General features: G+C 27.8%; 3 protein-coding genes across 3 annotated transcripts in view; 2 read left to right on the top strand and 1 right to left on the bottom strand.

The window, feature by feature from the left end:
• Positions 1–7838: 7838 nt before the first annotated feature.
• On the bottom strand, positions 7839–10175 carry LOC100203038 (large ribosomal subunit protein uL10). Its single transcript, XM_065795776.1, has 7 exons — positions 10101–10175; positions 9701–9972; positions 9312–9579; positions 8865–9017; positions 8653–8739; positions 8485–8538; positions 7839–8042 (listed from the first exon to the last, which is right to left on the bottom strand). Exons 2-7 carry the CDS (start codon positions 9928–9930, stop codon positions 7884–7886), a joined length of 951 nt encoding a protein of 316 aa, XP_065651848.1. The 5' UTR covers positions 9931–9972; positions 10101–10175; the 3' UTR covers positions 7839–7883.
• Positions 10091–11399, top strand: LOC105843600 (surfeit locus protein 2). Its single transcript, XM_065795777.1, has 2 exons — positions 10091–10181; positions 10329–11399. Exon 2 carries the CDS (start codon positions 10387–10389, stop codon positions 11173–11175), a length of 789 nt encoding a protein of 262 aa, XP_065651849.1. The 5' UTR covers positions 10091–10181; positions 10329–10386; the 3' UTR covers positions 11176–11399.
• A 248-nt stretch (positions 11400–11647) lies between these two features.
• Positions 11648–16180, top strand: part of LOC100197220 (uncharacterized) — a 41391-nt gene continuing 36858 nt past the window's right edge. Inside the window, exons 1-2 of the mRNA XM_065795775.1 lie at positions 11648–11932; positions 12158–12243. Coding sequence (XP_065651847.1) covers positions 11721–11932; positions 12158–12243 — 298 coding nt within the window. The 5' untranslated portion in view covers positions 11648–11720. The remainder of the gene's footprint in view (positions 11933–12157; positions 12244–16180) is intronic.

Genomic DNA, 16180 nt, shown 5'->3' with positions numbered 1-16180 from the left:
CCTCGTTGTAACGTAATTTCGTTTAACTAATATAATTTCGTACTATTTTTAGGTACCGTCAAAGTTTTACTTTGGCCAGCGTGGGTAACTTTGGCCACACTTCGGTAAAAAGATTATTTAGCTTATAACTCCATTAAATATATATTTTTTCCCACTTTCATACATGCAAATCATAGATTACACTTTAACTTTAATTATTATGTGGGTATTTAATTTTTCAGCTTTTTTTAGGTTGGCACTACTGGCAGTAAAAGTTTTGTTGTTATGGTTACATCAATATTTACCTTCCAAACTTTTCCATGTACACCTAACTAAATACGAATTTACAAAGCAAGTAAGTACTCTAATTACTTATATATATAGTTGTTAGACATTATCTAAATTATTACAATAATATGTAATCAATTTTTTTTGTTTATTGCTAAGAATGTTATGGCATAACCTATTCCAGCCTAAGTGGGGTAACTTTGGCCAAGCCTATTGGCCAAAGTTACCCCACAATTTATAATTTTATTTTGTTAATGTTTATTATGTTACCTATTGTTTTATATACATTAATAATCTTTTGGTACTGTTTACTGATACCATTTTGTTGTTTCCAGGTGATTCAAGTGTAGTAAAATCAGCATGCCTAGAACTATGTGCGGAAAGTTGGTAGTCGTAAGTATGCTGACTATTCAAATGAAACTCTACAAAAATGTCTTGATGACATTCGATCAGGAAGGTGCACTCAAACTAGTGCCTCTAAACTGTACAAAATCCCAAGAAGTACAATAAAAAACAAGTTAAAAAGCATTTTTAATAAAAATCCAGGAAGGCCAACTGTGTTAGACGAGAAGCAAGAGAAAGTCTTTGTGGAACATAGTTGTAAGATGGCTGAATTTGGATTCCCCATAACTGAAATAGACCTTAGATTTATAGTTAAGGGTTATCTAGACAAAACTGGGCGCACAATCCCTCAGTTTAAAAATAATCTTCCTGGCATTGAATGGGTAAGATTGTTTAGAAAGCGGAACCATACACTGACGGTTTGAGAATGCAGCAACATAAAAACAGTTTGTGCTGCAGTTGACGAAGTTGTAATAACAAAGTACTTTGATCAACTTAGTGAATCTGTTGAGAGCATTCCGCCAGAAAATCTGTGGAATTATGATGAGACAAATCTTCGAGATGACCCAGGAACCACTAAAGTAATTTGTAAAAGGGGATCGAAGTACATGGAGCAAATTATGAACTCTACTAAGTCTTGCACATCTATTATGATGTGTGGAAATGCAGTTGGTGAGATGCTGAGCCCTTATGTAGTTTGTAAATCAGAACATTTATGGTCTACATGGACTGAGGGAGGGCCAAAAGGTTGCAGGTACAACCGTACAAAGAGCGGATGGTTCGACATGGCCACGTTCGAGGACTGGTTTTTTAGTGCTTTGCTCCCTAGACTTAAAAAGCAGGAAGGACATAAGGTTTTAATTGGGGACAATCTCTCCTCACACATAAATGCTGAAGTACTCCAAGCCTGTCAAAAGAATAACATAAGGTTTGTGTGCCTTATGTTATTCTTTTGACAAAAAAATTTTCGGATGCCCAAATATCTAAGTGGATCATGAGAAAAGATCCCTAAATATTGTTTATTTGCATAAATTTTGAATCTAGCTTAATTATTCTTGAAATTTTCCAATTTTTGCTTAAGGTGCTCATATTACCCTAATCAACCCTATATATTTTAAATCATCAAATATATATGATAAAAGTAAATATAATATATTGTTTTTTTTTCGATTTTATTTTATTTATTGTTGCAAACCATTAATAAATTAGCATTTTCGTGACATAAGAAATTATTGCAAGATGTTGAGTATTGTAAACTTTAAATAGATGCTCAATAAAAAGATTGTGATGGGGAATTGTATTCTTCATCTTCTTTGAGCCTCTGTCTGTTTAACTCTATATTTAATAAAGATCATTGTGAACAAAAGAAATTTTATAAACAGAAACGTTGCTTGGTGACAAGTTTATACTGTCTTGGTGGCAAGTTTTATACTGTCTTAGTGCGATAGACATATATAATATATATTTTATTATTTCTTGTATGTATATATTGACTATTAACTATTAAACAGCGAAATAAGTTTAATAATAATAATTACTATCTTTTCTTATTTTATTCTAATTTTTATTATGTAATTTATTTTCTAGTACCATTCTAGAAAATAGTATGATACTAGAAAAAAAATATATATAGCCAAAAAATGGCCATTCTTGTAGTATGGCTATTTTTTCATTTTTCTTTTATTTGAACTCCTGATTTATTTTTGAGCTGCTAATTTTAGGCATGTAAATATTTCTCAACGTAGAATGTTAAAAATACGTTTTAGCAAGTTACTAAAGCTTTATCAAAAAATAACCAAAGACTACTTTATTATTCGCAGTATACAACGCTTATATATATATCAACGCTTCTAGTCAGAGCAAACTAGTTTAAAACGGGGCGACAGAATAGCTTTGATTTTCATAACAGCAAATCTGCATAAATGCAAACTGGCGTAATTTCGAATTGACATAAGTGTGCCAAAAGAGTTTGCAAACATTGGAATAAATGAAAATTGGCACAAGTGCAAACTAGCATATATTTGAAGTAGTTGCAAAAACTGTTATAAGTGCGCCAATAGAATTTACAAAGGTCGGCATAATTGTGAATCAGAATAAATACGAAGCATAACAACAGTTGCATAAATTATTTAGCTTTTTTTTTTTAAATATATATTTGCTGTTTATATAATAAGAAAATATAATTACAAAGAAACATTTAAATACAAAAAAAAGTTGATTTATAAAAAACAGGCAGGGGCTCAAAGAAGATATGGATGACTAAAGTCACCACAACCTTTTCATAGAGCCTATGTGGGCTTTACAAGTTTAAAATAGAATAAGATTGTTAAAAATACTATGTACAGTTCCAATATAATAAAAAGATAAAAAAAACTTTCATAAATATTTACATTTAAAGAAAGAAACCAAATAGTATCAATATAATTTTAACGACAGTCATTTAAAAATACTGACAAATTATTTTAAATATAAAAAATAAGAGACAATAAAAAAAAAAAAAAAAAAAAAGAATAATGGAATTCGATGTTCATTTAGAAAAATTAAAAAGTTATTTATGTTTAAAAATTTTATTTTTTATTAGAAACTTAACGTTTTAATTAATTTTTTATTAGAAACTTAACTAAACATTTTTTATTAGAAACTTTTATTAGAAACTTAACTTAGAAGCATAACGCGAAGCAAAAAAAAAAAAAAAAAAACGAGTTATCATAAGTGCGCCGAAAGAGTTGACAAACAATGACATAAGTGCGCCAAAAAATTTCAAAAATTGACATAAACTCCTATGCCAATGTTTCTCTAAACGCACTTATTTTTTTGCAAATTCAATCGGCACACATATGCTAGTTTACACATATACCAGTTTATGCATTGCATTTATGAAGATTTGCACTCATTGTCAAATCAAATGTTGACAAATTCTTACGGGGTACTTATGTCAGTTTTTGCAACTGCTTTGCGCATTTGTCAATATTTACGAGATGGACACACTTAGGGGAAAACACCCAGTGTTCGCCATGCGACCTAACCTCCGCTGCTTGATCTTTAAAGGAATCCTGTGGCTTTAATTTAAAAGATAGAAACTACAAATATTTGCCTGTTATAAAGCGGTGATTGCTTTACTGGTGAATGTTCAACCGACTTCATTTAAAGATCAAGCAGCAAAGACTAGGCCACATGGCAAACACTGGGTGCTTCACCATATACTCTTTGCGCCTAACAGCACATTTAACTTTCCATTAGTAATACTAGTAATTTATAAATAAGGAAGTTTTATCTCATAATTCGCCAATTTTGGCCCTAACCTTCAAATTAAGGTCCAAAAAAAGAATATGTTCATTTAAGTAAAGACAAAGGATTCATTTGACATAAAATTAAGTTCTGGTCAGTTAGAGCAAAAAAGTTAATTAGTCTTTCTAAATGCAGAATTAAACAGAAAAAATATGCCGGTTGAATAAAATGATGAGTAAATACCTAACAGTTTTATTTAATGATATCAAAATGATTTTTCAAAGATTTGATATGCTATTGTTTAAATAAAATTTTTTCGTTCAAAATGTTTTATTCCTATTTGAGACTCAACAACTAGAAAGCAAAACTTTAAACACCATTTTTAGCACTGCCATAAAAATGTTGCGGGTTTTTGCATTTAATCTGGTAGTTTTTTGCACGAGTCTAGTGTTTTTTTCATTTAATCTAGCGGTTTTTTGCATTCAATCTGGCGGGTTTTTTGCATTTAATCTGACGGTTTTTTGTATTCAATCTGGCAGTTTTAAAATTTATATCAATTTTATATTGAATGTTATGAGTTGTTTAAATGATTAGTAATAAAAAATATTTTATATATTCCAGTTAAAAATAAATTTAGATATGTAACAAATAGTATAATCCAATAGCATGGAGTAATAATAATATTAATAATAATAACAATAATATATATATATATATATATATATATATATATATATATATATATATATATATATATATATATATATATATATATATATATATATATATATATATATATATATATATATATATATATAAATATATATATATATATATACACACTTTAGTAAAAAATCACTTACCAAACTTTTTTCATTTTACACTGTGTTTGATTAATAAAGACTCATTAGAAAGAAATGATGCTATGCTATATTAATACAATTTAGAATTTAGAGGTGAGTATCGGGGTAAAAAAGGAATTAAATAGGGATAACTGTCATAAAAATCTGATAATGAATGATGAAACTTAACGTTGCCTATCAACAAGGTAAACTCTTCTTCCTCCCCCAAAATACTTTTAAGTGTATTTAAGAATCCTTTAAAAATACCTGCTGTCACACCAACGCCAATTATTGTTTCAATGTGGACTATGTTTAAACAATTTAATGCTAATACCATAGTTATGTCACAGCCTCTTGATGACAATACACGTTGATTTGGGGTTGTTCCTCAGAGACTGTATCTGTGGTTTCTTATCATATGAAAATTGAACGGACTTTCATCAATATTAATGATATTTCTGTAACGTTGTTGCACTGTCAAGTTTAAATACCATGAAACATATGTTTTTCTTTCTTCTTTTACTTCTACAGTATTGCGTCTTTCACTAATGGGTCTTAATATTATGTACGTATAATTCAATTTTTTTAACCATCGCTATATTGTAAAGACATTGCATCAAATCCCAATTATAACTTATCTCCTGTAGATTATAGTTTTTGTTATCTCCAATTAACTCATGTAGGTTATTTCTTACTTCCTCGGTACAACCTGACTGTCGAAACCCACCTCTATACCGGTTTTTGCATTTAATCTGGTAGTTTTTTGCATTTAATCTGGTTGCTTTTTTACATTCAATCTGGTGGTTTTTCTTTATCATGATAAATAGTTTTGTTTTTATTGCTTCATTTTATTCAACTTCCTTATATACAATTTTGCAAGTTTTCTGATTAATTTTTTAAAACTCTCAAATGAATAACGCACTAATACAACGTTCAGAAATTAATGTTGAAGTAAGAAATTTCATTATTATAATTATATTAATTATATTAATTTCATCAAAACTCATGCATAGAAGTGAGACTTCAATACGACGCCTGGTCCATCAATATATATAAACAGGTAATATCAACCCTGGTATTAAAGATGAGTTTCGACAGTCATGTTGTATTGAGGAAGTAAGAAATAAGCTATACGAGTTAATTGGAGATAACAGAAGCTATAATCTACAAGAGATAAAGGTAGAATTGGGAATTGATGTTAATATCCTTATGGCAATAATTAAAAAAATTAAATTATACATGTAAAATTTTAAGATAAATTAGTGAAAGACGAAATACCGCAAAGGTAAAAGAAGAAAAATATGTTTCATGGTATTTAAACTTGACATTGCAACAATGTTACAGAAATATCATTAACATTGATGAAAGGCCGTTCAAGAGGGCGTAACATAACCATGATATTAGCATTGAATTGGTTAACATAGTCCATAGTAAAGCAATAATGCGCGTGGGGGCGACAGCGGATATCTTTAAAGGATTCTTATATACTCTGAAAAGTATTTTGGGGAAAAAAGAAGAGTTTACGTTGTTGATAGACAACGTTAAGTTTCATCATTCATTTTCAGATTTTTAGAATAGTTATCCCTATGAAATTCGTTTTTTACCCCGATACTCACCATATCTAAATCCTTATGAGGAGACATTCTCAAATTTAAGAAAACCTCAGAGGACAAATCTGATCGGAAATTACGATTTTTTAGAACGAATGAGTTTTTTAGCAAATCTTTTTTTTTACGAGATATGTTAATGGAGATGATATCTCCATTAACATAGAATAAATAACATCCAATAACAGAGAATAAAGTCGCAATTTTTAAAAAAATTGTTTTTTCGAACTTGTATGTTTTATATATATATATATATATAAATATATATATATATATATATATATATATATATATATATAAAACGTATATAAATTATTTCTGAAAACACTATTTCTTTCTCATAAGCCTTTATTGATTAAATAGTGTAAAATGAAGCTGATAAAGTTTGATAAGTGTTTTTTAATAATTTATGTATAATATATAAATAAATATATATAATAGAAATATATATATATTATTATTAATATTATTACTCAATGCAATTGGATTTTACTATTTGATGCACATCTAAATTTAATTTTAAAACTCGGTTTAATTATTGTAACCTGTTAGTTTAAAGCTCATTTAGTAATAAAAAAATTGTCCGTTTAAGGCTCGTCTGTAAATAATTTTTTTTATATATTAATATATATATCACAATTTTATTTATTACATATATATTATTATAATATAAATAAATATATATATATTTATATATATATATATGTATATATATATATATATTTTTATATATATATATACATATATATATATGTATATATATATATACATATATATATATATATAATCGAGCCTATGATGATCAAGCTCGGCTCGTTTAATAAACGAGCCTAATTTTTTGTTCAAGCCCGGCTCGTTTACCATTCGAGCCGAACATGAACGAGCTCTTGTCGAGCCGTTCACGAACACGAGCCCGGATTTACAGCCCTATATACAGTGGAGAAAATAGAATTAGCCTTACCATGTACTGATCCAATATTTTGTAAATCTCTAAGCAAATTTGCTTAGAGATTTACAAAGTGTGCATCTTTCGTATTCACACTTATATAATTATTGTTACAAACAACAACTTTTTAGATTATAATATAGAATAATTAAATTGCGGTACATTTGATAAAAACATAAAATGTATAATACTTAATATTTGAGGTAGCAAATAGAATTAGCCTCATCAATAATAATTTTCAGTTTACGTGTATATTTTGATCTAGTGATAGGCATTTGTGACTTAGTTTTTTTGTGACTTAGTTAAAGGCCATGAAGTTATATCAAAGGATTTACTGAGGTTAACAATTTTCTTATGAATATTTTTAAGACCTTAAATTTACCAGTCAGTTTAATATAAATGTTAATATAAGTTTATTAATGCTTTAAGTAGTTTGACTCTGGGATTACTTTCCGATACAGAGGGAACATACATTCCCTCTGTATCAAAAGCTACATTCCATAATAAGGAAAAACAATTAAATTATGAAACAGGTAACTCTCTCATGACACTCATAAATTAGGTAGTGAAACAACTCTGGCAAATAGCAAAAAAAAACTATATAAATAAACAAAATGCAGAAACAATCTACTGGATTTACATATACAACATTTAATCAAATAGTCCAAAACCCATATCATCATCAGATGGCTCTGACTCTTCTTTTTTCACTTCCTCCTTCTTTGCAGCTGCTGGAGCAGCGGCAGCTGGGGCAGCAACAGGAGCTGCAGCAACAGCAAATTTGCTGGGATCAGCCAAATACTCCTTGATCTAATAAAAATTAGTTTAATTTAAGTACAATTTAAACAATTTTAACTTGCATTTAATAATCTACTTTTGTTGATAAAACGATAGACTTGTAGATATCTATTGTTAATACAAAATTTAAATACATAATAACAATACAGCAATAACAACGCTAGATGTATTTGCATAACAGTTCAACTAATACTTTAGATTTACAGCAAAGGTATAAGTTTATACTAAATTATATAAAAACTGATAACACCTCCCCTCCCCTCCCCCACACCAAATAAATTAAAATGCATTTTAACCTGCTTAAGCTAAAAAATACATTTATATAGATACTATGAAGCCAACCTACTTATACAAATAGTGATAACTACAACCTTCTAAAGCTGTTATTTATCTTAATTGATAATTGCTTATTTTACTGCAAATAAAGATATATTATTTATATAAACATATTTACCTTAGCAATTTGTGGAATTGAGATATCTGCTTCCAAACAAACAGCTGCGACATTCTATAAAAATGAATAAAAAATAGTAGCTATAATTATTATAATACTTAAGAACAAAATATTTTAAAACTAAAATAAACATAGTATTGAAGTTTAATATTCTGAAACTAAACTTACCTTAAATCCATTACTGATAGAGTGAGGAACAGATACAGCTGTTGGGTACCCAATTGCCAAAGAAACAGCAGCAACATTTGCGACACCCTTTAAATCGATTAAATTTTTAATTCAAATAAATTTTGTTTAAAGAAAACCTATTAAACTCGTATCTATATATATGCACATGTAACTTCATTTATACATATATAAATATAAAATAAAAAACAAACTGAATAAAATTTCTTCATTATATCATCGTCAGAGATATCAAGAATATCAGGACTGAAAATGCTTCCATTGTCATAAACTTGTTTGATGACTAAACCATAGTAAAATGGTTGAATGTTCAACATAGCAAGAAGAGCAGCTTCAGAAGCACCAACCTAATATAATACATTTGAAAATCACATTACTTTATCAGCTGATATTTTAAACTTGTATTATTTTACAAAGAAAATACTTTAAAAGTATTACTAAAATGACTATGCTACGCATATTCATAAATTTTGGTCAAAAAGTTTAACAAACATTAATTTTTTATTTTTGTTTAAGGTATTATGTTCCTTATAATGCATAGCACCAATGTATTAACTAAAAAAGGTAGTAGATATAATTAAAAGTAAATTTAGTTAATGTCAAGTTGAGAAAATGTATCTTTTGAAATCAAATGAACCTGCCTTGACATCTTTCTTGATCAAATGAATATCACTAAGTATTTCAATAGTTCCTTTTGTAATCTTGGTTTGAATTGACAGTGCTTGGAAAAAGGAGGTTTTTTCTGGACCCATACCAGTGTTACCAGCTGGAATAAACACATCAAGAGGAGCAATTGACCCGGCTTTTGCAGGAGCATTTTTTTTGTTACTGAGAACCAAATCACGAACTTCAGTTAAATCTTCTTTGGTAAATATAAAGCCAATATTTCCAACAAGATATGGTAGAATTCTAAAATTTAAAAAAATTAATAATCATTCAACAGCTTTTATCATAATTCAAAATAAATGTATTTGTTACTATCTAAAATATATTTTATTTTGGTTAGTTAATTGTCATGCGGAATACTTACTTTTCAAGACCAGGAATCTTTTGAGATTTAGCTTTTAAGGCTTTACGCATCATCGTATTTTTACCCATAAGAACTTCTCCTTTTCCTCTTAATGCTATTCGAATTTGTTGCATTTGTTTAGACCCTACATTGTCAACAGTTACGAGGAAACATCGCGGAAATTCATCTAACATCTTATCAATTTTAGCGAAGTACTTCGCTTTCCATGCTTTCCTGTCTTCCCTAACCATTTTGTATATAGTAAGGATTGCCTAACGGTTTAAAGACGAGGTCTAAATGAAAATATTCTTATTAAAACAAATTTTATTTAAAGAAAATATTTTCGTTTATTTAATTTAAATACAAATGATAATCAAAACTAATTTAGAGATCTCAGATAAATTGGGAAACGCAAACTTACAGGAATAACTTGGAAGTAAAAGAATTGAGTCGTATATTCCACGCGTTTAAACCTGAGGACTGTTTGTAAACGAGGCTGTGGGTAAAAATTTTAAAAATATTTTAGGCTTTGATAAACTATTGAAATTTAAAAATTATATTTAATCAATATAGGTTAATAAAATATCTTAACCGATATATTATTCAAAAAAATAAGATGTAACACATTTTTCAAATTATTCATATTCAGGTGAACTTATGTCTGTTATTTCGATCTAAGAGTAATCGTCACGTGGTTACACAAAAATATGGCTGACAAAGTTGATAAAGAAATTAAAGTTTTTTTGAAACTGTATCCGGGTATTTTCCAAGTGATTGATCAAGAAGGTCGTAAAAAATTTGTTTGTAAACTCACTCAACATGAAATACCTTACTCTCTAAAGTCTATTGAAAATTACACAAGTGGAAAAAAGTTTCAAAACTTGTTTTCCAAAGTTAAGTCTATACATACTATTGACAAAGTAATTGAAGGTCCATATAAAGAATATTTTCTGCCTAGTAGAAAATCGAAATCTTGTTTATTTTGCACGCTCACAAAAAAAGAAATAAATAATTTGCCTCACGAAATTGAGCAGCATGTTACAGGTTATAGATTTAAAAAAGCCTATTTTTTAAAAAAAGAAGCTGAAAAAACTGGTTTAAATTGTAACGATCAAGGTCAAAAATCACCTAGCAAAGAAACTGAAATTTCTATTCCTGATTTTGTGTTAAATTCTGATGTTGAAAACAATAGTGAAAATAATGAAGATGATAATGAATCAATTGATTCAAATCTAGTCGATACATGTGAAATTAGCGAGTGTACAACTGCACCTAACATTAAACAAAATAAAAAATTAATAAAGAAAATGAATTCCATGGATAATTCTCCAGTAAAAAAGAAGAAAAAAGTTACCGAAACTGATAATAATTGTACTACTAAATTAAAAAAGAAGAATTCGATTGATAAATCTTCATTTAAAAAGAAAAGAACAGCTACTGAATTTGATAATAGTTGTACTTCTAAATTAAAAAAAAAGAAAAATACTAAATTTTAATAACTTCAGTTTTCAAAATTTTTATATATGAAACATTTTATATGATTCATATATTCCATCTTATACTTTTCATTTAGTATCTTAATTTTTAGATGTTAAAGCAATGCCATTGTTTTGGATATTTTTTTGATCTAGGAATGCGCATATTGTAATTTTTTTCCTGGATCTAAAATGAACACATGTATAATAACTCATTCAAAATAAATTATGAAATGTCCCTGTCATTTAGTTTTTTGTTTTGTTTTATTTTTATTATAAAAAACTTTATCAAATAAGTCATGTATAAATAGGTTTGGCCTTTCTCATATAAGTTAAAATTAGGTTTTGAGTTTTTGATATATATTTAAGTGAATACGCATACATTTTAAAAATTTCCAGGTCTACACTTTTAAAAAAAATTCCAAACCTGATTTTAATTTATCTGGAAGACTGTTAATCATGTAAATAAGTACTTGATGTTTATACTTTTCACAGTAGTTTTTTTACCCCATTATTGATAAAACAATTTATAAGAATTTAAATTTATTCAAAATTGTTAAAGAGAAATGTATAAAGCATTTCCCATGAGAACATTTTCCTGGCTAGAAAAAAGATACACAAAATCTTTGTTCCAAATAAATAGAAGAATTGGAACTATTCCTCCTGAGTTTTTTAAAGTTGGCGATCATGTTAAAACTGCATTTAAAAATTATCAGCCAGTTATTGCTCTTGAATCAACAATTATAACTCATGGAATGCCTTATCCAGACAACTTAAGGTAAGTAACGCTTACAACTTGGGGTAACGCTTACAGGTTTGTGGTTATTGTTGCTAGTAAATTAGTTTAAGTAAGATTTTTTTAGTTAATTTTGCGACAAAAGAACAATTTTGATTCTTCGACAACTTCATTAATTATGTTTTAAATCTGAATTAGTTTCACATCTGCTTGTAGTAATGTTGATTGTAATAAAATCTTTTCATTTTTTAATATCTATATGTGTAGCACTGCTCTAAAGGTTGAAAATGTTGTGAAAAAATATGGTGCTATTCCTGCAACTGTTGGAGTTATTGATGGAAAGTTGATAGTTGGTATGGTTATTAATTACAACATTTGTTTGTATTAATTTAATTCAATAATATTGTGTGTGTTTAATATTGTGTTTGCTTAGTCAATACTTGTTAGGGTATTTATGATATATAAGCTTTTGAGGAACAAAAACTTATTTTGAAATTTATTAAAGGAACATAAAGCCTACCATAACAAGGTTTGCCTTTAAGGTATCCTATTTAATTACTTGATCAATTATTTAAACATAAAGTGCCTTTAATGATGCTTTAAATATGTGGTAGTGGTATAGTGGTAGAGCTTTGCAAACTAGAAGTGATCAATTTGTTTCTCCACACAGTACCTTTATTTTTCAAGATTTAAGTTTTGACTAAATGAGTTGAGAAAAAGTTATAACCACCAGTAAAAATAAAAGAAATTTTTGTATTAAGCCATTCTTCAGAAGAACTGATAAATATCAATTAGACTTACATTACCATTTATAACCACATTACCTTATATAACCCCATTTGAAATTAGCATGCTAATCACAAATTTTTTTTTTTTAACTATAACACTTTTTCATACACTGCGCAAATATTGCTAGCAAATTTTACCGCCTTAAAACTTTGATAAATAAAAAAAGGAAATTGAAATTTTTTTAAATGATATTTCATTTTAATTATCTAAGAATAAAAAAAACTAATTCTAACAACAACAACAAAAAAAAACAAGTTTCAAAAGCAACTAAATAAATCAAGACAATATTGATAAAATGGTAAATAAAAGAATAAATATAATTTACTAGTGATCTTTCATGGAAAAAATATATACAATCAATTGTTATATTAGCATCTGCTAAGGTTGTTTCTCTTTAATTTGCACTTCATTTGCTCTCTCCTGATTCCATTCTCTACCTCTACAAATCTCTTTTCATCCCTGTATGGTCATATTTAGGCTGGTTCTTCTAATGATGCTCTTTCTTTTCTAGACAAGGTCCATAAAATGCATTGTAAGCATTGGTGGAACTAGAGATGAAAGCAAAGGAGCTTCATATTTAGTTCCATCAACCAAAGCTCATTCTTGCTCGACTCGTCTTTCATCAAAGTCTCATTTTTTTACTGTATCTGTCCCTGAATGCTCTAAAAACTTTTACTTGTTTAGTTTTTTTCTCTGCACTTTAACCCTTTGGAACTCTCTCCCATCTTTATGTTTTCCTGACTCATACAACCTTCAACTTTTTAAGTTTTTTGTCAAACATTTCCTTGCTCTATTATTCTAGTAACTCCCAACTTAATAATGGTTGCTTGCAGTCTTGTTGGGAGTGAATCAGAATAGTAAAAACAAAACTGCTTATGATGGTACCATTTTTTTTTAAAGTTGAAATAAAAAGTGTTCTTCTGAAAATGTATTTATGTTTTGAAGGTTTTATTTTTATAGTAAAAAGAACTAAAAAATTTATATTTTTTTAACTGAGTTTTTCAAATATCTTTTAAAAGAATGGTTTGGCTCTGATTTGGGTCCAAGTATTTGCTTACCAGTACTGATTACATGCAAAAGATTACATGATTTTAAGTTGTATGTTTTTATATTTTTAAAATTTTAGAAACTGCTTTCGTCGTTATAATTTGTTGCAATGATTGCATCAGCTGATTTAAGACAAATAGTTCTTCCTTTTATTGGCTCTACCCAAAATCTTATCTCGTTCATAAAAGGTAAAACTTGGGTCATTTCTAGCTATCATTATGGAGTCTTCTATAACTTCATTTTTTACTGGTGATCTGTGAGTATAACGGTATATATATCTTTGTATATAACTGAAAATATGTTCTACAGACGAATTAGACCATGATAAGTTCAATGAGAAGAAGCAGGTTTAGGAACTTTTTTTCATGATATAAAAACATTTTTTGCCATAGTTGCAAAGCTGTGACTACTTCATACTTCGCTTTTATTGTGAGCTTTGCAGTTTTCCATTCAGAGAGAACCATTTTTATGTCCAATCCTGCAGCTTCCAGAAGAAATTTAAACTCACTTAGCAATAAAAAGATGCTGGCCTCACTATACATCTTGTCTTCTGTTCAAATATGCAGATTTAACCAAGCTGTTGATTTGAATATATGGTTTAACAGTGAACCAAATCTTTCGTCTATCAATGGCAGATTGACTGCAGATTTTTTTATTTGGATACCAAAATTAATACTATCAAAGTTATCTCAACAAACTCTTGATTTAATTTCTCTACGAAGCAACAAGAGTGGTTGAACTATATAACTTGTTCTTAATTTTAAACTTATGTAAATATGAATCAAGAATATTGTTAATTTCTTCATTTCTTAATTCAACTAAGCTAGTTTTAGTAAGACCCACTGCTGGTTTTAACTCATGCACCATTAATATATTTTTTTCAAAAACCAACAGTAATGGACTCAATTTCTCTAGCACATCCTAATAACTAGAGACTACCCATAGTAATCTGTAGTCATGCAGTCGTTTGGTTATGCCAGAAAGTTTAGCACGCATTTTGCCTTTAGTGTTGTCAAAACCCACAATAAGTCCAGCCAGTTAGGTAATAACTTTGTAAAACCATGTTTTCTTTGACGTTCCAGATATTTTAGGCAAGTTGTAGTGTGTAATGTTTAATGTCACTGCTGCTTTTTTAACTTTGTTCTTTAATTTGCCAGCATTGCAGAATAAATTGAATAAGGCAACATTAAAGCGTTCACACTCTTCAAACTGGACAATATCTTCTACTACACCTTGATAGCCAATTCTAAACAATGGTTTACCAGGCCTTCTTATGAGATTTTGTTGCATAGCGGAAAAGCGTAACACAAATAAAAGTAACTTTACTTATTAAAGATATTTACATCAGTAAAAGTTTAATTACCTCAGTTGTGTATTTTAAAGTAGCTCATTGCAATTAAATTTAAAACCATATTAAAAATTGTTTTTAGTCTTTATCTTTATGAAATATCTTTAAATTAAACAATGTTGTTATAAATAAAATTTTAAATGTTTGAAAAAAAAAATCATTATTTTAAAATCTTATACTTATTTAAATTTTTTTTTTTTTTTAAATCATTCATTTTATGGTTATTTTTTTTTTAATGAGGGGACACTTGTTTATGGTTGAATTTCTTTAAGAGATTTAAATGTACTTACTGCAGAGTTTTTTAAACGATTTACGCAACTACACAATTAGATTTGGTTTTCCCCTTTATAAAAAAAAATGTTAGCGCTACCTATTTTAGTTCAACTGGCTTTTGACAAAATGAAATTGGTATTTAAACAAAGATTACCGCTTTTCTGCTTTGTTTTGTTTTTTTATATTTCCATTAAAAAATTTCGTTTTCATTTACTGTGAAACCTAATGTATTTTCACTATTTCTTACTAAATCCAAGAAAAATAATAGTATTTTCGGTTTTAAGATGTTATTAGCAGAACTTGTTTATAACAAATATTAGTATAATTTTGAAATTTACATATCTTATATTTATAGCACTAGTATTTGTTTTTAAAATAAAATAAATATAAGTTGGGATTTTAAACTGTTAATTTATTTATCGTGTTATTTTTATTCAGTTATTAAAGTTTGGTTCATTTTATAAAAAAAATTCTAAATTCTTCATAAAAATTAAAGAAAAACCTAAACATAACTTGAGTTTGAAAGAAGTTTTTTTGTATTGATCTCATTTATTAACCACAAAAGCGCATTAATCAGACCAGTTTTTTTTTTTTTTTTAATCATAGAGCCAGAACTTACCTCGAGAAAAATAAAATGGTGTTAAAAATTATAAAGTTTTTTGCTAATATCTCAATAAATAATTTGTTCTGGAAAGTTTGATTAACATGAAACTTATTTTTCAAGAATTTTTTATGATTTAAACACAACTTGTCTTGGCACTTAGAGATCACTTTAACGATAAAAAAATAAATAAAAACTATCAACCTTTTTTTTAACATTTCGGCTTTAACAA

This window comes from Hydra vulgaris, chromosome 04, assembly GCF_038396675.1.
Source record: "Hydra vulgaris chromosome 04, alternate assembly HydraT2T_AEP".
NCBI classification, from domain to species: domain Eukaryota; kingdom Metazoa; phylum Cnidaria; class Hydrozoa; order Anthoathecata; family Hydridae; genus Hydra; species Hydra vulgaris.
The sequence above is the reverse complement of the archived record's forward strand: the minus strand, read 5'-3'. Positions and strand labels throughout refer to the sequence as shown.